This window comes from Simochromis diagramma, unplaced genomic scaffold (assembly GCF_900408965.1).
Source record: "Simochromis diagramma unplaced genomic scaffold, fSimDia1.1 OVJJ01000676.1, whole genome shotgun sequence".
Lineage (NCBI taxonomy): Eukaryota > Metazoa > Chordata > Actinopteri > Cichliformes > Cichlidae > Simochromis > Simochromis diagramma.
Window position 1 is genome coordinate 1641992 of NW_024387466.1, and position 23107 is coordinate 1665098.

Here is a 23107-nt window from a genome sequence, read left to right on the forward strand (position 1 = left end):
CTGAGCCAATCCACAGCCTCTGCCACTTCAAAAGCTTTTCAGCTAAACAAACAGGCTTTTAGATCTTTTTTTTTTTTTTTCAACTAACTTCTTTTAGTTTCCGAATAGTACTTCTTCATTGCTGTACAGTTTTGTTTTGTTTTGTTTTTTTAAATTTTGTTATTTCATTGTAGTATGTCAAACAAGATTAGGAGTTCAATTCTGACCTGCCGAGCACGCAGCGCCACCTTTGCATTGGTTGTCTTGCTGAGCTGGGTGAGTTCAGTCAAAATGGCCATCAATTCATCAGTTAGTGTTGGATCACGGCCACAGAGCTGGTCCTACATGGAGAAGAAGAGGAAGAAGAAGAATATGATAAAGGCACGACTGCTGAAAATCACTTTTTTTATAGAGATTTCTAAATCAGTAAGAATGGATACTTACAATCAGCATAGTAACAAGTAGATTCTTCTTGGTGACTTGAGCATGGGAAAAGATATAATTGAGCACATTGGCCATGTCACCCTTGTTTTCCTCACGCAGTGCAAAGACACACTTATCGTAGTGTCCTGTTGACAGATAGATAAGAGCGTTTGGTAAAAACTGGACAGGAAACTTGAGGTTTAAGAGCACCATCAAGTGGTGAGAATATGCTAATGCAATGTTTCTGCTATCCAAGCAAGAAAGTGTCAAGTCACTGTTTCTCACCATTCTGAAACTGGATCTCTACTTTTAGATATTGTCTAAGCAAGTCCATCACGACAGCCTTCATGTGACCTCTGATGCCGCTGCGGTACCTGTTAGACACAAAAACATTCTGGTCTTACAAGAAAAATGTATGCTGTTGTGCAGATAAAGCACACAGACAAACATTAAAACTTGATGATATTTAGATAAAAAGTATGTTGCTCACTTCTGCACCAGCTGAACAATGCTTTGTGTGTTCATAAAGAAGACTTCTCTCTCTGATTTCTTGTTAAGAGTAGCTGCATGGCTGTCCAGTATGTTTGCAATCTGGAAACAAAGGAAGAAACAATAAGCATTTAATCCCACCAGCAGTGGAGACTGATAAGCATTTAATCCCTTTGGCACTGACAACGCGTTCCTTAACAAGTGTGTGTTACAGGCTATGTAAAGAAATTTAAAAGCTACATGAAATTCTGGACCACAAATCTATTTGTCACTCACACACACCCGCACCTAGATATCGTACTTTCATTCTGCATGAAGCCACTGGGTTCATTGTTTTCAAAATACATTTTTAAAAAAATGGTCACATGAAAGTGGTCTATAACTGTATAAGAAGGAGCTCAGGTCTGAAAAGCTGATAAGGTATGTGTAGTAAGAAATATGTGGTTCATGTGCAAGTGTCTGTGATGCACCTGCTGGCTGGGGAACTGGCAAAGCACAGAAGTTATGTTGCTGGCATACTGAGCCATCTCCTTCTTGATGGCCTTCTCCACAGCAGGGGGGATGCGACCTGAAACACTCGTCATGATGTCTTGAAGCTCCAACAGTGGTAAAGAAGGATCGCGCATGGTTTTCATTAACCTTTCCACCCATTCTTTCAACTAGGAGAGACACAAGAAGTGTGTTTGTCAGAAACTGTTCAAGACTAAGCAAAGTAATGCTGGTGTGCACACTGGTGTACATGAATTCTTACCTTAGCACTGAAGAAAGGCTCAGGTAGACAATAGCCATTCATCATGTGGACAAGATGACCCAGCGTGTTATGGAAAACTCTGTGCAGCTTCTCTCCTCTCAAAGCTACTGCCTGGATAGAAGGCAGGGTCCCTGTGTAGAGCTCAGCCTGTGAGACAATACAAATACCGATTACTAATACGTCACTGGATTTTTAAAATACATCAGAGTGTCAATGGTATGTTCTAGTAGGAGGTAGAGGTTATGGTGTGAAATAAGCAATTCTTAATCCACTGCTTAGTTTATTCTCTGCTTAATTGTTGTGTTAAGCTTTATATTTTTTTTAATTTATTCGATTTGGTAATTTTACAATTTCTTGGGAACTCTACTGCTGTTTTGCTCTTTGCTTCACCATATGGGTGCAATATAGACTCATGATGATGGTGAGCTCAACCTCATTTTGGTTCATTTGGTTCCTCATAGATAATGATATGTAATTATAATACAACGGTAGGGCAGATAAATGCTGGGTGTGTGTGTGTGTGTGTGTGTGTGTGTGTGTGTGTGTGTGTGTGTGTGTGTGTGTGTGTGTGTGTGTGTGTGTGTGTGTGTGTGTGCGCGCTCTCATGTCTGTGGGTTATTCAGGTACGGCTTGTAGAAAGCAAGCATATGTGTCAGTGACGTATCTATTCGATTCGTCTTAGTTTGAGACGCTTGTGCTGGAGTTTAACATTCGTTAGATTTAATTGTCTGTCTGTCTCTTCTTGCACATTGGTTCCCCTCATATAGCTGAACATAAAGTGATTAATCATTAAACGCAACACATGCATATTTAAACTAATACTCAGTGTTACCAAGATACCTGCTAAGATACTTTTTATGGGCAAATGACATCAAAGTTAAAACCGATGCTCTAATTTAACCTGATGTAAACAAAAATATTACATTAACCGTCATTTTGCATTATACAAAATCCTACTTGCTGCACAGCAAATACTGTATCTGTGACAACAATAAAGTGGAATGATGAGACATAATGTACCTGCTGCACTCTGCTTGGGTCATCCAGTTGCAACTTGGCAATGACACAGCCAGGCTCCAATGCTGCTCCAGCCCTCTTCACATAGTGAATACAACCAGACTCTGCTGCAGTGAGGGTCATGACCATCTTCATCACCTGTTTATTTGCAAATAACCATATGTATATTTACAGATTCCATCTTTATAGTGGACTGCACACAACTAACCATTAAACTAATGTACCTCTATTTCAGCGTAGCACTGGCCAGCAAACACATGCCCGCCATCCTCAATAGTGTACTGAATGAGTTTTCCTGCTGAAGGAGACCGCAGCAGCGAGGGATCATTTTCCTTCTCAAAAACACACGTCTTGTTCCCAATTGTGATGCGATACCTGCCAACAAAAAAACAAAACAAAAACAGTGTTAACAAACCAGAAATTAGAAGATTTCAGTGTCATGTTTTATCTTTTAAATTATTATACGAAAAATTATTTAATAGGACGCCAGAGTGTTACAGGGATGGCCCTTTAAGACTGTATGAGCGTGAGGGAGGGAGAAAAAGGAAAGTCGAAAAGTACGAGGTGCTACCGAGCTGAAACGGCAGATGGAAGCATGTAAATATAAAAAATAACCACTGCAGCCAAAAAGAGTGCCTGACGAGCCCAGTAAGCTATTAAGACTCGACTTTACAATGTGTTCGTGTTTTCCTCAATAATTTTCTGGGGGTTCTTTTGTTTTTTTTTTTAAATTGTTGTCATGTGGTAAACTTACAGTTACAATAGTAACAATTCTTTCATACAGTTAATGGTTTTGTTTACCTGTCCACCTCTTCTTTCATGTACGTAGTGTAGCTGCTTCCATCATATGAAAGCAAAAGACCTCCATCACTAAGCCGATGGACATCCACCTCAGCAGAAGAATTGTTCATGATGACCACATAGGAGTTGGGAGACTGACGAGTCACTGTCAGAACGTACTTAGTACCTTCATAGATCAGCTCCACATCCACAGTGTTGAGCAGCGTGTGTGGTGGTAGCACCTGCCCCCTGGTCAGAGAGTACAGAGTGTCTCATGTTATCTATTCAAAATGCTGTTTTTTTTAAATGATTGTTTCTACTGCGGCTTACAACAGATTACAACTAATTTGTTTGTTTACATATTAAATAATGGCCAAAACTAATTTACTATTAATGCTTCTACACATAAGAAACAGTTTAGCAAAGAAACAAGTTCAAATTGTATCTCTGTTGTTAGCAGCCCATCTCAAAAACAAATCATCTGTTCCCATTTCTTTAGCCAAATCTATGGAAAATACCAACAGTATGCAGTGTGCCCTTAAAAAAAAAAATGAAGAAACTGGACAAATGGTGGGCCTAAAACAATTATATATATTTAACATCAAATGATCCTCTACAGTTCTCTAAAGCCTCATCAGAAAGTGTCTCAGCATTGCGATGATCCCAAAGACACTGTCAAAGCAATAAAACCATACGTGGATAGAAAATGCACACAGGGGTACACCTTTAGTCATTGACTATCATCTCGACAGAGAATGGAACCAGTCTGGAGAACTATTCCTGAAGACTACTTCAAGAAATGAAAAGAAAGCTTGCCTCAGTGTGGGCAGGCTGTGTTGAAGACTTAAAGGTAGTGATACCAAATATTCACTTTCAAGCTCATTAGAATAATTTTTGCCTTATATACTGCATTCCTATGTATGTTTAAAAAAAAAAAACCCCACTGCACACATTTCCCACATTCCTAGCAATATATAAAGGATTGAGGCTAGAGAATTTGCGCAGTACTGTATTTGACCATATATTATTTGCATTAGATTTTTACCTTTCCAGAGAGTGCAAAAAGTTGGAAACACTGTTCCTGAGATTAACATCTGCCACATGCAGTGCACCGCTCACAATTCCCAGCATGGTATCAGGACGCTCCGCCTGCATGTAAATTACACTTTACAACTTACACAAAAACAGTCATGCATTATATGCTGTGGATATCAGGAGGATAAACCAAAGAGACTATCATCCCAACATTTGGTTTTATTGTGGTTTCAGTGCAGACACTAACATATAGGTCAAACATTAAATAACCTGTCATTACAGTTAAGAACATCCATTGGCAACAGCTGCATAATCTCCACATACCTGCATCTTCTCTGAGATAAGTCTGTCCAGCCAGCCTGTGTCGATACTATTGTGCTGGAAGCTTTCTGTCTCCAGCAGCTTAATGAGGTATTCCACTGTTGTCCTGAAGTCACCCCTGATAGACAGCTCCTTAAGCGCAACCACCATGTTTCTAAAAGAAGCCATAACCTCTGTTTAGACATTGTACAGAAATAATCCATATTGGTAAGTGTATATAATAAAATGGAGTAAAAATAATAAGATCAATGTTTCTTAATTCTGAGTATACTCACGAGATGGCTTCTTCACGATTCTCTCCCCATGAGAAGCAGTGCCCAAACTGGGAGTCGGCAAACTCATGCAGCCCTCCAGCCGCTGCAACGCTGAAGTAGCCCCATACATTCTTATTGCTGCGGAAATTCAGCTCTTGCACTGTTCCAGAGCTTGGCTTGAAACCCTGCAATCACACAGCATAAACACAGTGATGCAAAGTGGACATTGAAACAGTAGTGATAATAGTACTTGTTGTTTTTTTAAAAAAAAAAAAAGAAGACTGAAAAGTAATATCAGTCACACAATAACGTCAGCAGATATGAATCGTTGGGTAACCTTTGGCTGGAAAACTTTTGCACAGCAGGAATGAGTGAATCTTACCTCATCTGGGTTCTCACTGGTGATACGAGCAGCAATGACATGGCCCCGTGGGGAAGGGGCAGTTGACAGAGCCTCAAAATCAATGGGAGAATCCCCCCAGGGCTGAACGCCATAAAGCATTCTAATGTCTTTGATCCGATGAAGAGGAATACCCATAGCAATCTAACAAAGAAAGGAAAAAAAAAAAAAAAAGAAAAAAAAAAAAAAAAAGAGTATTATTAACGTAACACATGGTGATCATAAACTAGCATGGAAAACTGATAACAGTCTGACTAAATAGCATATATTAGACCATGATTACTTTTCCCCCCCATTTTTTAATAAAGAACCCCCAAAAGATTTCTTGGTCATGCCTATTTGAAGCTTATCAATCCATCTTTCAACCAACCAAGATAATGAGCACTGAATCAGATAGTGTGTCACTCCCAAGTAGCACCCAATCAGCTTGCCTACAATGCCCTCGCAGTCCTTCAGCTTCATTGCCACTGACCTATTTACACACAATCCTAAACACTGCAGAGCAGACCATGTGACCCATCACTGCTACTCCGTGATCTGCTTCAGTGTTTCTGCACATTGCGCATTTGCCGTTGGTTGCCATAGCAACCAGAGGCCCCATCATAGCATCGACCGTGGTGAAGCATGCTTATTTTTAGAGTCTGTGACTGTCCTGTAGTGGACAATGTGTATGATGTAACTGTGAGCTACTGAATAAGTGAGACCAACCTGCAGCTGGGCAGCAGGCAAGTTGACATCAGCCACCATCTCAGTGCACGGGTGTTCCACCTGTAGACGAGGGTTGAGCTCCAGGAAATAGAAGCTGCCATCCTGGCTGTAGAGGTACTCAACTGTACCAGCACTTACATAACCCACCATCTTAGCCAGCTTCACTGCACACTGAGAGGCGAGAACAATTCAGGTTAATTCAAGCTTGAAATTTTTTGGTACCGATTTCCATTTATCAGTGCAAGTGATGCTAGAGGGGGAATACCTTTTCCATATCCTCAAACACATCAGAAGTGGCGATGGTAGCAGGAGCCTCTTCTATAATTTTCTGGTGTCGTCGCTGCACAGAACAGTCTCTGCCAAACAGGGAAATGGCATTGCCATACTGATCAGCCAAAATCTGAACCTCCAAGTGACGGGCATGCTTGGCTAGCTGCATGACAAAAATGGGCGATCCTGGGACTTCTGCCTGGACCTAGAAAAGATAAAATATATTCTTGAAATCGTAGAATACATAAAATACCGCCGTACCAAAAAGCAGGAAAAGCTGTACATGTTCACTTACCTGTCTGAACAGGTTAGGGAAGTCATCAGCAGAGTTGACTTTACGGATCCCTTTTCCTCCACCACCTTCGGAGGCCTTCACCATTATAGGGTAGCCAATTTTCTCTGCAGCCTTGTGATAGGAAGAGATGTTAGAAAGAGTGCATGCAACACTCATTTTCCATTATACAGTATTAGGTGAATTGCTTACTTTCATGCCATGCTCTACATCCTGGACGCAGCCGAGCTCATACAAGTCGTGAGGAACGTTGACGACCTTCTTCTTTTGGTTATTCTCTGGCCAGTCCACTGTCAGACCTGAAAAAGAAGATCCCAAAATGTACTCAGCATAGAAACTTGTCAGTGTCACTGTGCATTGTTAATATTTTATTTCATCTGAAATGTTAGGAATGTTGACCAGCTACAATATTCAGACACCAGAATCTATGACCTACCTGTTCCGCTCCAGGGCAGTGTTGGAATTCCAGCTGTCTGAGCCACGATGGAGGAAGCAATCTTATCTCCAAGCGCCCACATAGCCTGACTTGGTGGACCTAAGAAAAGAGAGAATAATTTTAACACTTTACTCTTACGTTACTCTGGCAAATGAAGAACAGGTGATGGTCAACAAAGTGACCCTCACTCCTCACCCATGAAAGCAATGCCATGCTTTTGAAGGAGCTCTGGGAGTTTGGGGTTTTCTGAGGCATGCCCCCATCCAGCCCACACTGCCTATAATACATAAAACAATACAACACCAGATGATAAATAAAAAAGAAAAAAAAGAAAAGAAAGAAAGGTAATTACAGAAGAAACTATTGAAAAATATTCTGGTGATACCTGAACTGGTATGCGTTTAGCAATGTCTAGAATGAGCTCAACATTGGCATAGTTGTTGTTATTAGTCCCCCCGGGTACAGGCACATAATGATCTGCCATCTTGATGTACTCTGTAAGCACAAAAAAGATGACAAAACATGAACAATTATTCTCAGTCCTGTCAATAATACCAAAAAAGGCCAGTCATATTAGCTATAAGATAGTTAAAATGTAACTAAAATGTGTGAAATAAAATCACACATTTTAGAATCATCAGAATCAACATACTTATTAATCCCTAGGGAAATCATGTTGAAATGTTGTATGTAGAAATCATGAAGTCAATATACCTGTCTCAAAAGCCTCAAAATATGCTGAAGGTGGTACCACATACAATGAGTCTACTGTTTGGGGAAACCAAACTTTAGCTCACCTGCATTGGCCTTCAGGTCTTCTGGGGTCACCATGACGACAAAACGGATTGCCCTTTCATTGCGAAACATTTCATAGGCCCAGCGGCGGATGGAGCGCATGCATTTCACTGCTGCAATGCCATTGTTTGCAATGAGCACCTGAAAAAGGAGATCAGTTACTATTGTTAACATAGTCTAATCACCATATAGCAGGAAAGTTATGAAATGCACATACAGTGAATCATTTGACTGACATAATATCACAATTTGAACTTGAATCTTTTAATGTTTTTTGTTATTATTGCAGAGTTTATAAATTAGATTATTGTATAGAATTATTGTCCCTATATAACATGTTGGGGTTTTTTGGAGTTTTTTTTTTTTTTTAAATCAGAATTTCTTACCTTTTCAATGACCCTGTTACCACCAAAGCGTGTGACAAATTCAGCAGGAGAAGCAACAGTGAAGTCCCTCTGGAGGTCAATACGCCTGCGATCTCGTCCTTGTTTCACCAGGTGCAGGCCTGACATGCTTGATCTGTTTTAATTTAAAAAAAACAAACAAACAAACAAAAAAACAAACAAACAAAGAATATAAATATAATGTCCCTTTGGTTATACAGCTTCTGGATAAGTTGGTGAAATGGTCAGAATGTCTAACCATAAATAAAAATCTATGACAACAGTAGGAAAAAAACAAACAAACAAACAAAAAAACCCACAAAACACAAAAAACCAACAACCTAGAAATAAAATAATGGAAGAAATTGTTAAAAAGAGTAGAATTTCTTGTTCAAACACATTTACATGTTGGGGCAAGTGCTTCCAACAGAAACTGCTGAGCCCTGTAAATCAAAGCTCCACCCAAAGAGGAAGAGTTGGGACAGTTGGGTACTATGGGTGGAGGAACGTGACAGGGTGTGGCAGAGCCTGGGCCCGTTTAGCTGGCTGGCTTCTATATGACATGACACTGGATGGTTGCATCACTGTAAAGATCTTGACGTGGAACAACTCTGTCCAGATGTGGAAGAGATTGTGTGTGGGGGGGGAGTGGGGAGACGGGGCGGCATAACCCCCGTTCATCCAGCATTTCCAGTTCTGACAACGGTAGTGCCTCCCAGTGTCTTTCGGTTTACCCTCATTGAAACTGATCACATCAAAACCAGCCACAAATAAAAGTAAACTTGCTGATTATGGCACAAAGAAAGTCAGCATGCAAGAAATGATAATAATTAATGTCCCAAGTGTTTTTGCAAGTAATTATACTTAGAGGTCAAATACACATAAAAACACACACGCACTGTTTTTTTAAGATTTTTTTTTTTTTTTAACTTAAATTTAAAACGAAAACTTTAAATAACAAAACACAGGAGATCAGGGAGCCCAGTAGGAAAAAGAAACAACCCCACCCCCACCAAAAAAACAGGATTGGCAGAGAGGCTAAAAACTACTATCATGAATAGCTCCTTTCAAAAGTTTGGGAATTCCTGTCTGTAAAAAATCATTTGACCATTTTTCCACAAAAACATTCTGCAGTCAAGATGACTGCTCTCCAGGATAATCTCACACAGTGAGGGCACAGAGGAACCTTTAGGTAGAGTGCAACTAGAAAAACCGCATTTTTTCACAAGTTGCTCAAAGGGTTATGAAGCCAAGGAAAACTACATAATCTGAGCAGAGCATGCTGCGTGTTATTTTAGACGACAGATGTTGGCTAGTTTCACAAAGACAGCACAGAAAGTTGCAGGATCCCTATCCCTATCACTCATTTGCTATATATAGCTTTTAGAAGGACATTTACAAATGTTTGAATAAAATGTATATTTCTGTTGCATTACCATTTAGAAGCCAGACAGACAAAGAAGGTTTAGAGGCTAACCTTAAATTGTGCATGGGACCATCGATGTGGTCGAAGCCCATTTCATAGGTGCTGTCCGAACTCCCGGAAGATGGAGACAAGGAGCGAGTCTCCTTCTCGTCCAACTGCATGTCCACCTTTCCTTGGTTTTCATCCTCTGAGTTCTCCTCTGACACAGATCCCACAATGAAGCGAGAGTGCAATTCCGCAACAGCCGGAATCTTCTTGGCAGCACCGTCCTGTTGTGCCATGGTCGGGCGACAGGAGCAGGCTCCAAACACTGACAAGAAGCAGAGCAGTGGTTGGAACAGTTATAAAGGAGCCACAGAGTACAGTGTGACACAGATTGCTTTGGCTGGAACACAAGGCTGTTTGTCATTATTGCAAAAGTGGGTTTCATGAACTTAAGTTTCTTGATAGTGCAATTGATATTGCATCATTTTTGTGCACACTCTGGAAAAAAATGCCACTTTATGATCTGCCAAAACAGTTGCTTAGAATAAAATATTAATAACAAAATATTAAACAATAACACCTGAATGTAATGAGTGCTATATTGTCACCAGTAATCATATAGACAGAACCAATGAAGCATTATTTAGGCAGACAGCCATATAATCAAATTTGCTATTTGCCAGAGTTGCACTGTAATCATCAGTTGTCCTGTGTTCACTTTGCATCTGCTATTTAAAAGAGTGGACAAAAGCAAAACAATTAAGACAATTGCTTGATTAAAACTCCTGTTTTTCCTCAAAACCCTAGCATCTGCTACAGTAATACTGACATTCCCTTTCTTCTCCCCCTTGTTAATTTACCATGAAGGCTCGAAAAAACGTTAATTAACAGCCACGTGCGGAAACGATAAGACGTTACTTAACTGCTATGTTGCTGTCGCCCTACCTGTCCAGTTGCTACAACTGTTAAAAAAAACCCACCTGTCAGAGTAAATGGAAAGAGTAGACTCTCGGGTAAGGCACACCTTACCTCTCGGCAGGCGCTTGCAGGACCAGAAAAACAAGCAGAGCACCGCAAACAGGCACGCTGTAAAAGTGAGCCAGGAGAACATCACGAAATGATAGCTGTGTTTAGCTTGTTAATAGACCCACATTTCTGTTTTCCGCAATGAACATTATTTAATGACATAACTTTAGAACCGCCTTCTAGAAAAAGAAAAATTAAGGGGGAAAAAAAAAACAAGAACTAAGGCTGAGTCGACTAGTTAAGGTTACCTGTCCGGTGAAGGCTAGCTTCTTTACCCAGCAACCCCAGATAAGCTGAGGCGCAGGTGCTAATAACGCTAGCTTACCGGCAGGCGCTAATACAATTATAATTCCACAGTAACGGCACTAATACAATAGCACGGACTGTACTGTACTGGCTACCGGTGTACTGTACTGCAGCGTGGGTGAAAACCTGGGTGCAGACGCGAAGTAATAAGAGATAAACACTTGCAGGTATGCTAGCGACTCACCGGTGGAGATAAACCGACACGTAATCCTGAAAAAAAGTTGAATTAAAAAGATCGATAAATTAATTGTATCTGCCAGACATCTCTCTTTCGAGTGATGATGAAAACATCACATCATGATGAGGTCACACATCACCATCAGATGCTTAAACAGCAGAGAGTGGGGTGATGTGATGATGCGCAGGCAGGTTATTCCTGGGCATTGACCTCTGACTGCAGCTTCCGCTATAGAACTAGTTTAGATAGTAAAGACATCACACCCAAGCCGGTATATTAACGACTTCAGCATTAGGTGTTCAGGCTGTCTATCTATTCTTCCGTTTATAAGGGAATGACGTAAAAAAAAAACAGAAAATATATTGTATGTTGGACGTTATGAACAACTTGTAATTACAAGTTGTACATAACGTCTAACATACAATATATTTAATATAATAATATAATTTAAAAAAAGAAAGAAAACTGTGGAGTCAAGATAACCACAGCTGCTACACCAGCTGAAATCAAACGAAACGCTAGTGTTTTTGTAACATCCATCCAAGGTGCTCGATACTATATCTGCTGAATTCTTATGATTAAAAATATATATGAACATTCCAAAAGCAGAAAAAAAAGAAAAGAAATAATGTTTTTTTGCTTTTGTTTTGTTTTTTCTTCTATCCAGTCAATATAATAAGGTCTTAGTAATCAAATATCAGTAAACGACACGTTAGCGCTGAATCCTTTCTGTCTAGTTCAGCTAGATCTATGCTGATTTCGCTCGCAAAGCTCCAATCAAATTGCAGTTAATCTGTGTGGGCGTGTTTAAGGCGGTAGAGGGCACAAGAGGACCGGGAGACACCCGGAAGAGGTGGTGCTTGAGCATGTGCTGGCAATGTACACAGCTACATATATGTAGCAGAACTGAACTTCGGTGTGCGGAATCTGTGACGAGCACACAGTTTCGCGGTTGCAGGTCTTCGTCGTTGTTGAGTAGACTGCGTGCAGCTGAAGCATGCTGTGAGCCCGCTAACATCAGACTACATTTAACAAGTCTGTTGTACACTATTTTCACGACGGGTAGTTTGAGGACTACGTATGCAAACTGGGAATGTCAAAAATCAGGGGCGATTTTAGCCCATTTTTGGGGGTGCTTCAGCACCCCTAAAATGAATCAAAGCACCCCCAAAGATTTCTTACTTTTTTTTGACAATATTTGCTGTTTGTGTGACACACTACTAAAAATATAAAAAGCATACAGTACTGTACTTGTGTGAGACGTAACATTTTAACAACAAAAGTATAGATAAACCCCCCCCCTCCCAAAATGATTTGTTCCAGCTCGCCTCTCCCCTGCTCTGGCTCTAGGATGGTGGCTGAGACGCAACGGAGCGGAGGTGTTAGTGTCTGGCTTAAAACAGGACATATTAGCTGCATTTAACCTTCAGTTACTCTTTATATAGTTAGGTAGGAGTCAGACCATGTTTCTTTTTAGCTGAAAAACATTACACCAGGTAACCTGCTGTGTTGAAAACGTGTTTTCTGGCAATGTTTGCTACTCTACAATCCGTCCTGCTCTGTAGTAAAATCAGCGACATCTGACCGTCCTGTTGCTCCCATTGAAATATATACAGCCTATTTAAAATCTAAAACTTTAAATTGTCCGTAGCCTGCTGTTGTTACCACTGTCCTGTTTGAAATGGATACTAACTAGCTAACTGACTGGATGCCCATTAACCTTATAACCCCTGTTGTGTGTGTGTTTGTGTACAGAGAGACAGCCAGGTTCATAATGGATATAAGGAAGTTTTTTCAAAAAAAGGAGCCACATTCAGGTAAAAGTGTAAAATCAAATGATCCATCAATCAAGAATAATATTGGATCAGTGTTTCAATGTTTATATCTTTTATTGGTTGTTCATGTGGTTTGGTTATTTGCCTTTTGGTTGAAAGTACACTGAGAGAGGACTTTTTGTTAGCGATCTTCATAGAATTTTTTTCATATTAATGTAATTTTTCATCTAATTGAATACAATCTATTTGTGTATGATTGTCAGTCCAAAGAGGGAGAGAGGAAAGAGGGAACGTGAAGAGAAAGTACAAGGTCAGGAAGAACCAGGTAAGAAAACAGACAGGGAACAGTGACAGGCACAACAGAAACTGTTAAACTGACAAAGAGAAAAAACCTGATTTTACTCACACAATCTGGAAGTTGTGTTCTCCCTATATTAAAGCTGCTATAAAGAATCTGCAAAACAAACTGGGTTGAAACATTTTTGACCCTCTTTAACAACATTCCAACATAACATTATAATGGATCGGGGAGATTAAAATTAATGATATATTTTTATGTGGTTCAGCCACAACTCTACTAAAACCTCAGCCAGTAATAGGTAGGCCAACTTTTGGACCGTCCAGTTGTCTGTATGACTGCCGCAGTACGTACATCACATTTGCACACTATCAGAAAGTGCCAAACGGTGCCCTGGTGGAGTGAGGAGCTGTAAAGAGAAGCAGATGCTCTGTTTATATTCTAAAAATGTTTTAAGCTTGTTTCAAAGATTCTGTACTGCAGCTTTAAATATTTTCCAAAAGCACACACACACTTATCAGTGTTTCTCAAACTTTTTACGGTGTGTACCACCTGAGAAAAATGTCAAGGTCTCCTAAGTACCACTATGAAAGCATGAAACTCATAAATCTTACAACACAAAATTAGTATCTGCAGTAAAGATTTTTTCATACATTGTATACATTCTACCACAGGCAAAGTTGCCTCCATTTTTATATTCTTTTTTTTAATATTTTGTAATAATTTATTTGTAATAATTTATTCTGTTTTGGGAGTGTTTTTATGTATCTGTATTATATTATACATACACATTAAAAGTGAATCGAATCTCTGTCCAAAAAATGCACTCAGTTTACTTTTTACTCACTATGAGCATCATTCATTATTCTCCCCCAGTAATTAAGGTTAGGATATGTATTTTTTTTTATTCCAATCCATTCTTCTTTTGCAGCATTTAAATAACCTTGATCAGATTTGATGGTTTTGTTACAGACTTTTCAAAAAAGTGTTTCTTTCACAAATGTGGGGATTAAATTGTGTTAAAATGTACAAAACAGTGATGTCATGTTTTGTGACGAGGACCCAAGCACAGAGAGACTTGATTAATTTAAGAATCTTATGATTTAATAAAGAAATTTGCAGACTTGCACAGAGATGGTAAAATTATGATGACTGATAATTGAGTCGAAGACAACAGACGATGAGGACAGGGAGGAACAGGGGTTTAAATGCACCAAAGTGACAGTCAGAGAGAACTCGGGACAACATTTAAGGATGCAGGGACTGACAGAGACAGGTTTATCTTGCCTGGCTGGGCAGCTCTCTGGGTGCTCAGCACCCCCAAAGCTCTGATCCTAGAATCGCCCCTGTCAAAAATTAAGAAAAAAATGCGTTCAGTGTGCAGTATATTAAAGATGTTTATTCATCACTTCAGTGCCTGCAAGTGGAGTGTATAGACTGCAGACGATGTAGTCAACGGAAGACTTATTTCATATCCCGTTTGGCTCACGTTAGCTGTGTCGTTTGAAAGCTGAGAAACTGGCCTGTCTGCATTCAAACTGGTTCCGGCGAAATCCCACTTCTAATCACAAACGAGAAGCAATTAGGATTGATCGTATTTAAATAAAGAGACTTGAATTCATATATTCTCTCTGTGAAACTGTTTTACAAAGACAGTTATTCAAAGTAATGTTCATACTTAATGTGACGAATTAAACATTGATTTTTTTTTTTTTACCGTACTCGTGTGCGTGTAGGACAGATGGATAGCCACGTAAAAACGCTTAAAACTTTGTCTATTCATGTGTAGACAGTAACAGCTTGCTGAGGTTTCTGATGATATGAAAGTGTAAATGCAGGTCGTCAGGCTAAGAGTCCTAAAACTAAGCCCTAAAAGACTGAAAGAGAATGAAATCAAATTAGAATATACCAGTGTTGAATTAAATACCAGCTCATTCAAAACATGATTTGGTTCATTAAATGTACATCTTTTAGTTAGAGTCTACACCACTTTAACCCAGTTGTTAAAATAAAACAGGATACCTGTGATAAATTATGACAGTTAACTTTAGTGAAATACCCTCGATTACCAGTTTACATCAAAGGTGTAAATATATTATTATTGCACCTTAGATCCACTAGGTGGCTTCAGAGGCCTTAATGTGCAGCCACCATTCACCACTCAAAGTGGTTCTGAATTTATGGGATTTCAGCAGGAGCAACGTTTGTCTTTCTATTTCTTGACTTTAACATAAAGATACGTGCCAAAAGCTTCATTTACATTAACAAAAACTTTTAAATTGTTTCCATGTTAAGTGAATGACTGCATCAAGGCGATCTCATCTATTTAAGCCATCTGTGTTAACATTTTTATCTTAGCTCATAGTGATGATAAGGATTGATTTAAAAATCCAATCATAGAGCCTGCATTGCCTTCTCTTGACACAGTGATGTTGAAAAACTGAAGTATTTGTAAGTTAACAGTCTTTTAGCTAATATTCTGCACACTGTGAAGTGTGAAATAGATGCTTCCCTCCCAGTGTTCAGAGTAGGTTAGCACATGCCTCCAGAAACTTGATATTTCAGTGCACTGTTGGTCTATTTTAACACAACCAAAATTATTCTTTTAAGTATTAGTAGAATTAATTAGTGTAATACTAAACATGCAAGTGACAGGACTAAATATTGACACTATCGCAATCACAAAAGAGATTTAGGATTTAAAAAAACTTTCTTTTTTCTTTCTATGCTTTAATAACTTAGGTTTGCAGAAGACAAAGAAGCTCTAAACATTCACTAACACACAAATGTATTAAGAAGACTTAAGTATTCCTTTTTTAAGTCTCAAGACAACTAGTGATAACATTTATTTTGCCATTTGTCAGTGTGCCCCAGCAAACCTCAGAGTAAAAACAGTGTGAATCATCTTGTTTGAATACACAGTCAGCTATCTACATTTGTTTGTATACATGCAAATAGGTGTGTCCTACAATGATATGACCTTTTTTACACTCTCCCAGTATGATTTAGTGTCTTCAAATTTGTCCCTGTCATTAAACGCCAACTTTACTGTCACCATGTGACAGTGGTTCAACTTTATGTGAACCACTGTCACTTTACAAATAGTGTCACTGTCCAGCTAATTTTTTTTTTCACACGGTTGAGCTAACATATGCCATAGCTTTATGACTATTGTAATGCTGTGTGTGGACAGATGTAAAATATGCAGGCAGTAAAATGAGGGCACTGCAGCTAACGGTCCAATTTAAAATCTGTCTCTTGTCTTGCCAGTGTTTGTTCCTGGAAAGGTGTGGGTGTTGGATGAGGGGAGCAAAAGTGCCGAGATGTGTTGCCACAAGAATTTGTTTAGAATTAAGATCATAAGTTCAAGAGCTCCCCTTTTCTTCTAATGCATTTGACTGTGACTTAAAATAGAAGATGACAAAAATGTTCTATAAGGTCTAAAGGGCAACCAAGGCCACAGTTGCCTAGAAATCAGTACAAAGAAGGATGGGTCATAAGGAGCAGCCACATAGGCTGACCTTTTCTGAAATAGAAAACAGAAGTACAGAAATAAAATGTAAAGCTTTTTTTTTTAAAATAAAGTAACTACATAAATAAAACTGATCACCATTAGAGAAAAAAATAAGGGAAAAATCCCTTCTTAAATCAATATTAAATATCCTGGCATCTAAGAACAGTGATAGACAGCACCACATCCAAAAGTTTTTTTTTGTTTGTTTGTTTGTTTGTTTGTTGTTGGTTTATTTTTACGAAATGTAGGGTTGCAATGCACAACAACTCACCAAAAGATGACCCCGCCCAAAAAAAGAACAAACAAAATAAGCAAAATTAACGTTAAATAATTCAGTCAAATATTACAGATTAGAACATCTTTATGTAAATTGTGAAAACACACACACAACACACAATATACTTGCATAATTCCATACACAACATCACATCTCCTGGAGATTTCTTAAGTGCTGGTTTAAAAGAAGATAAACAAAAAGTCCTGAGTTTTTCCAAGCTCACTGCACATTTTTGGTATGTCAGAATGTGAAAGTGTGAAACAAATATAAAACATTCTGAAAAAAGGCTTCATTTAGTCACTTTCTTGTGAAAAAAAAATGCAAGAGAAAAACTATTTACACATTTACATAGAATAAAGCAGTAAAAATGTGTTTTTAGTTATGTTTAAAGCACATTACATCATATCATCCTCTAAAGAATTTCACCCCGGGCACCGACTTTTGCATAGCACATGTTCTGGAATTCCATTGAGTAGCTTTTAGTAGAATCTAGTACAATATTTATTTGAATCATTAAATTAAACATGCATATCCAAGGCTAGTATAATATACTGACTGTCACTGGACCACCAAGTCTGTCTTTATTAAATTTATGATAATATGATCGATTTAAAGAGAAGCAAAAATATAGACTTTCTGCCAAAACATTTTAAATGATTGTCATATGTGACTTCACTTGTAGAATAGTCTATTATGGAGGATTTGGTTTATTAGGTCTTATGACTAGATAGCTGTTATTGTCAAACACCAGAGTTGACTCTCGCTCAGATTGTAAATATGATCTACCAGGCAGTCTGGATGTTAGCAGATTTTGGCTTGAGGTGATCGATGTGGGAATCTGATAAGGGCTGAATCGCACCCATGGTCGAGAGTTGCTGTAACGTTGGTTTCTGGAGTGCGACGAGGTTGCAGTGCAGAATGAAAGGGCTGGTGTGACTGAACCTGGTGCTGCCATGTAGCGGTATGGATATGAGAAAAGTCCTCCATAGGGTGATGGTGAAATCCCCTGCATTAAAAAGTAGAGTTGTTAAGATTTGTAGTACAGATCTTGTCATCTTCCTTTATATAAACAGCTCTGTAAAATTAAACTTTATTAACCAGCAACTGAATACATCCGATTTGTTTTGTCTTTAACTCATATTATGGAGGAAATCCAAGGCATTAGGAAAGGAAGTCAGTAAGGGTAATCAATCCAGTCCCATTAAACAACAAGAGGATTGACACCTATGCTTTACTTTACACTGAAAATGACCTGCACACTATAAAGATCTCTAAGCCATTCATAAAGAATTCACAAAGGCTTATAATGAAGTACCACTACTCAAGTAATACATTCCAACTATTGTTTTACTTTATTCAATAGTTGTTTAATGAAAAACTAGACATTCATTGTTTTTCACATTGTATGTATTCATTTAATGTTTTTATATTTTGTTTCAACACATAATACACCAAATAGTCATCAAAGGTTTTTCTGTTTTTTAGTGGAAAATCGGTTTACAAAGAACCTTTGGGTTTTTTTTAATTATAACATGAAGGCTTGTAGGATTGCACAAACAGGACGAAACATAAAGTAAGATCTAAAAGTATGTTCCCCAAATTACAAACAGAGCTTGCTATGAAACATATTGGCACGAAACATATAACGTATTTCAGCTTTACTCGCTGAGAGTTTCTTTAACTGTAAAAATTCTGCAGCTGCCCAGTGTGAAGTCCTTTGTTAGTGCTCAAAGACTTTAAAGATGCTACTGAAGTTAAGTAACTGTTACTGCTGTATACAGCACTTACAATTAAATGAATGGATGAAAATATATTCAATAACTTAATATAGTGAACCTGGGGAAGCGTACCTGAGATGCTAGCATTTGCTGTGACAGTTGATGTTTGAACGGAGCTGAAGAGGTGATGCTTTCAGAAAACAGGCTTCCATTTCTTAATCCATTTATACCAGATGAAGTGGGAAACATATTCTCCATACCCATATTGGAAAAAACCTCTGGCTTCATTGATAGCTGTCCAGATTGAAATGACAAAGGTGTCCCAAGCCTACTAGAGAATTGGCTGTGTGCACTTGAGAAATCCAAAGTGGGTTGCTGACCAGCACTGAAGGATGATGCGCTCCATGACTGTAACATCATAGGCACGACCCCATCTTTGATTTCACTCATTTGCTCTTCTAAACCCGTACCTATAGAATGTCTATCACGTGAAGCGCTGCTTGATGTTCTTGCTTTTGTTGCATCCTGTTTGTTCTTTCTGAGATCACACTTGTTCCACAGTATCTCTTCACTTCTCAGACTTAAACCCAATGTGTGTTCTCTCCTGGAGCAGCTGCCTTCAGCGTTGCAGTCATTTAGTGGATCAACGTCTGAATCACTGACAACGTTGGTCTCGTCTGTGAGGGAAAAAACAAACACTTCAAACATTTTGAACCATGAAGAAAACACTGTCAGACAGTGTGTCATGGAATACTTTGCAGTCAAATTGAATGAGCCATCATATTATTAACCCATGTTCTTTTGAAACACAGTTTAAAATGCTTTGTTAATTTTGCATCAAATAAATATTTTTTTTAAAGTAAAAACAAAAGCAGATCCCCAAACTACAAACAGCAATTATTGGCTTGAGAATATGTCATTAAAAGGAAAACACGTACTAAAAACAAAAGAAAAATATATGCAAGCTGTTTCAGTGCAGTGACTATGCAGTAGATCTTAAGTTAGATTATCACTTCATGAACACAGGTCAACAGTGGCTGCCTAATAACATAATGAACTCTAAATGAACCCACCTTGACAAGTTGATGTGGACATCAGAGGGCTGCTTGTTAGTTGTGGGGAATAAAAAGGCTCACTGGTACTGGGCTGCTCATAGGAATCATCAGAATCAGCAAAGTCCTGGTCTGCTTTGCTTTGGTTTCCATTCAGTGAAGAAATGTTTAACTGTTTATTTCTGGGGATCACAAATCGAGATTGCATGAGACCATGCACATATGGCCTAAAGATGTATTCTGTTTTCAAAATGTATACCTCTTTTCACGTCTCCCATTTCCTGTATCTCTGAAGCCTTTGGCAAAGGGATTGTTGTCAATTTTTAGTTGTGTAATCTTGATGGAAAAGAAGGAAAGGTCTGCAGATTAATGAATCCAAAGTTCATTGTGCAGTGACAAACAGGCACAACAGTAGTACACACTGTATAATCCATGTGGATATTTGTCATTTGTGTATGAGGGGCTAAAGGATGATGTTACCTTTTCATTTTGATAAGCAGTGACAGCGATGAACTCTGTCTCTGGGAAAACATAAGTCCGGAAGGTGCTATAAGGAAGCTTCATTATGTCATTCGCCTTCACAATATGAAATCTGGGTTGGTACTTGTGCATGGAATTCAAAATTGTCTGCAAATTAGAAAAATAGAGTTGGAATTACTGGTATTTGGGTAATTAATTACTACAACTACAACCATAATAAAAGCTTTAAAGCAGTGCACCCAGTCACCCAGCATAACCATGCGTAATGAGGAACAAAAGCAACTTTTCAGTGAGTGTTACTTACAAACCCATGTTTATCGGACATGTTATTGGTGAGTTTGAGTTTATGAAAGGCAACAGGCTTGCTCATCCATTGTTCTCCTTTAGACGGACTGTCCGGGTGGATGTACATGCGCTTTGGCATCTCTGGGTCAGCTTTTCCAGCCACCATCCAGCGGGAGTTGTGAAACTTGTAGCGACAGTCGTCGACAGCGACAATGTCCATCAGCAAGATGTACTTGGTTGTTTCATTCAGCCCTTCTACTTGCACTTTGAAAGGGGGAAACATCCTCCTGATAGTTAATGAAGAAAAAAAGAAATTGTTGTATATGTAATAATTAACAGTGTTATTTTTGTTTTTTCGTCTCTTTTTTTTTCATAGAGCTTCTATTTGTCTATGGAGGTCCCCCCCCTTGTGACATTTTTTAAACTTCCGATCATCAGCAAAACTAGATTATTCGCTGTTTTTCCCCGTTAAAGCGTGAACATAGCATTTGTGCGCGCTTTTACAGGCTATTTACAATAAAGCTACATTTGAAACGACAAAGACACTACACAAAATTCTCAGTAGACTACTTAAATGCGCATTGCACTTGCCTTCCTGATTTTGTGATAACCATTTCAGTTCCTATTTTGTGAAATTCACTCCACAAGTTCTTTGATTCCAGCGTAACTTTCGGGTCCTCGTCCAACCATTCTTCTGGCTCAAGTCTCTTCAAGGAACGTTGCTGAACGGCCTCATTTTGGCACCCCAGACCTGCGTGCAGCCCCGCGTCAGGGGGTGCCTGCTCTGACAGAGACTTGGAGAAGGACGCGACGTCCGGAAAAGTCGGCGCGGCGGGAAAAGAAGGCTGTGCGCTGGTAAGGAAGGCTGACAAGGACAAGGCACCGGGTCCGCGAATTTGGAAAGGATAATAAGCCATGGGAACAACGGCGCCAACTGCATTTCTCAGCACAGCATCCGATCAGAAAAGTCCCAGCCAGCCCGCGCAGGTTGCAGGCGCATGGCGTACATCCAGACAGCAACGCCGATTTTAAAAGTTTATGAATTGTGTGGCATGATTGGTCTTACGAGGGAATGCAAAATTCCCCACTCTTAAAATACTGAGACAGAGGTAAGAATCCGCTTGTAAATCGCAAACGGGGAGAGAGCAGCTGTGCACGCTGTGACTGCACAAGCTTGTTGAAAACAACTGGTACCGAGGATGAGAACAGAGGGAGGGAAAGAGACTGTGTTTGCGCTGTCACACGTCTGTTTTCCCTTGCACAAGGTACACTAACGAGCCAAATATTTTCGACAGGGCTTCGTTACACGTAGCTTACCAATTACCAAACACGCATAATGATAATAACAATAATAATAATGTAAAAATGTTCAAATATATGTCAAAAAAAAAAGAAGAAAATTACAAATCAGCGCGTGTTACTGATAACAGAAATCAAATGAATACATCATTTACGCAGTTCAGGATGTCTGGAGTCACTTTACCTTCTTGAATAAACTAGTTACGAGACAGGAAAGCTCGAAAGTGGAAGTGTTGCACACACACACACACACACACACACACACACACACACACACACACACACACACACAGAGACAGAGAGAGAGAAACAGATTCCAAACGTGATGTTCAAAAGGTTTAAGTACTGTCTGGTGTGTTTTACTTTATTGAATTTATTGAATCAGCAGTCTTGTCACGCCTACAAGCCAGTGGACACTATTTCAGTGATGAGGATGTACACATCCTGGATAGGGAGGAATGCCTTGAGCGGGGATTCGAGGAGGTCATTTATGTGAAAAGGGAAAGACCATCTCTAAATCAAGGAGGGGGGCTAAGGGTACATCTTTCTCCATCTTGCAATGCTGTGATTACAGTCATTACCCAACTATCTGTGAATGTTATTCATGGCCATTGATCAATGGTCTCTGATCAGTAGTTTTTGACCAGTGATCAATGGTCTTTGATCAGTGGTTGTTGATCAATGGTAATGACAATCTGCATATTAATGAAGAAAGAAGATATTTGCTTTCAGTTAAAATTATTTCAAAGGGGTACAAAACCACAGAGGCATGTTCATCTCAAAGAGGTTCACTCTTAAAGAGGTTCACCAACTCTGTCCAGTAAACAAGGTCTTTCCTAATCTTGTGGTTTAGCAGCATGAAATTAGCTTTGTGCAGGTCAAAGAAGGAGAGGGTAATTTGTATACCTGGGGAAGTAAAAAGTGACAGGGACTAGCTAAATGGATCAGAGCAGGTTGAAGTCCGGGATACATTAGGTCGAGGGCGTTGCCTCAGACTTAGAGTAATTAATCTCGTAAAGTGGAATTTCACCAAAGGACCAACTGTCCCAATAATAGAATCCTCAAGGTGGCTTAAATAAAGCAGAACATTTTCCATAGAGATGTTATGTATCAGTGAAGCTACCTCTATGCAATCACAAACAAGTAAATTCAAAT

The 23107-nt window shown here is 39.1% G+C and overlaps 2 protein-coding genes across 8 annotated transcripts in view; both read right to left on the bottom strand.

Moving 5' to 3' along the window:
- acaca (acetyl-CoA carboxylase alpha) overlaps positions 1 to 11463 on the bottom strand; it is a 31489-nt gene extending 20026 nt beyond the window's left edge. For 4 of the 7 annotated variants that reach the window (XM_040014626.1, XM_040014624.1, XM_040014625.1 and 1 more), the window contains exons 1-24: positions 10774 to 11202; positions 9811 to 10069; positions 8337 to 8469; positions 7953 to 8091; positions 7541 to 7650; positions 7351 to 7432; positions 7156 to 7254; positions 6912 to 7018; positions 6723 to 6833; positions 6423 to 6632; positions 6158 to 6328; positions 5432 to 5593; positions 5071 to 5234; positions 4799 to 4949; positions 4485 to 4588; positions 3461 to 3688; positions 2884 to 3034; positions 2663 to 2797; positions 1643 to 1789; positions 1362 to 1550; positions 893 to 993; positions 688 to 776; positions 424 to 548; positions 207 to 320 (exon numbers count right to left, since the gene is read on the bottom strand). In XM_040014626.1, the coding sequence (XP_039870560.1) occupies positions 207 to 320; positions 424 to 548; positions 688 to 776; positions 893 to 993; positions 1362 to 1550; positions 1643 to 1789; positions 2663 to 2797; positions 2884 to 3034; positions 3461 to 3688; positions 4485 to 4588; positions 4799 to 4949; positions 5071 to 5234; positions 5432 to 5593; positions 6158 to 6328; positions 6423 to 6632; positions 6723 to 6833; positions 6912 to 7018; positions 7156 to 7254; positions 7351 to 7432; positions 7541 to 7650; positions 7953 to 8091; positions 8337 to 8469; positions 9811 to 10069; positions 10774 to 10855 (3363 nt within the window). In that variant the 5' untranslated portion in view covers positions 10856 to 11202. Of the gene's footprint in view, positions 1 to 206; positions 321 to 423; positions 549 to 687; positions 777 to 892; positions 994 to 1361; positions 1551 to 1642; positions 1790 to 2662; positions 2798 to 2883; positions 3035 to 3460; positions 3689 to 4484; positions 4589 to 4798; positions 4950 to 5070; positions 5235 to 5431; positions 5594 to 6157; positions 6329 to 6422; positions 6633 to 6722; positions 6834 to 6911; positions 7019 to 7155; positions 7255 to 7350; positions 7433 to 7540; positions 7651 to 7952; positions 8092 to 8336; positions 8470 to 9810; positions 10070 to 10773; positions 11204 to 11260 lie in introns of those variants that run through there. The other 3 variants (XM_040014621.1, XM_040014620.1, XM_040014622.1) reach the window with 2 other exon arrangements.
- Positions 11464 to 17004: 5541 nt separating this feature from the next.
- Positions 17005 to 21929, bottom strand: LOC120723324 (T-box transcription factor TBX3-like). Its single transcript, XM_040014714.1, has 7 exons — positions 21245 to 21929; positions 20673 to 20940; positions 20369 to 20515; positions 20148 to 20224; positions 19910 to 20070; positions 18969 to 19513; positions 17005 to 18124 (listed from the first exon to the last, which is right to left on the bottom strand). Exons 1-7 carry the CDS (start codon positions 21568 to 21570, stop codon positions 17810 to 17812), a joined length of 1839 nt encoding a protein of 612 aa, XP_039870648.1. The 5' UTR covers positions 21571 to 21929; the 3' UTR covers positions 17005 to 17809.
- Positions 21930 to 23107: the final 1178 nt, after the last annotated feature.

Coding starts and splice junctions, on each gene's coding strand:
- LOC120723324 (XM_040014714.1), bottom strand. CDS start 21,570: ATGGCTTATTATCCTTTCCAAATTCGCGGACCCGGTGCCTTGTCCTTG. Junction 20,225..20,368: donor CTGCTTATCAAAATGAAAAG/GTAACATCATCC, acceptor TTTTCCATCAAG/ATTACACAACTAAAAATTGA. Junction 19,514..19,909: donor GTCCACATCAACTTGTCAAG/GTGGGTTCATTT, acceptor TTTCCCTCACAG/ACGAGACCAACGTTGTCAGT.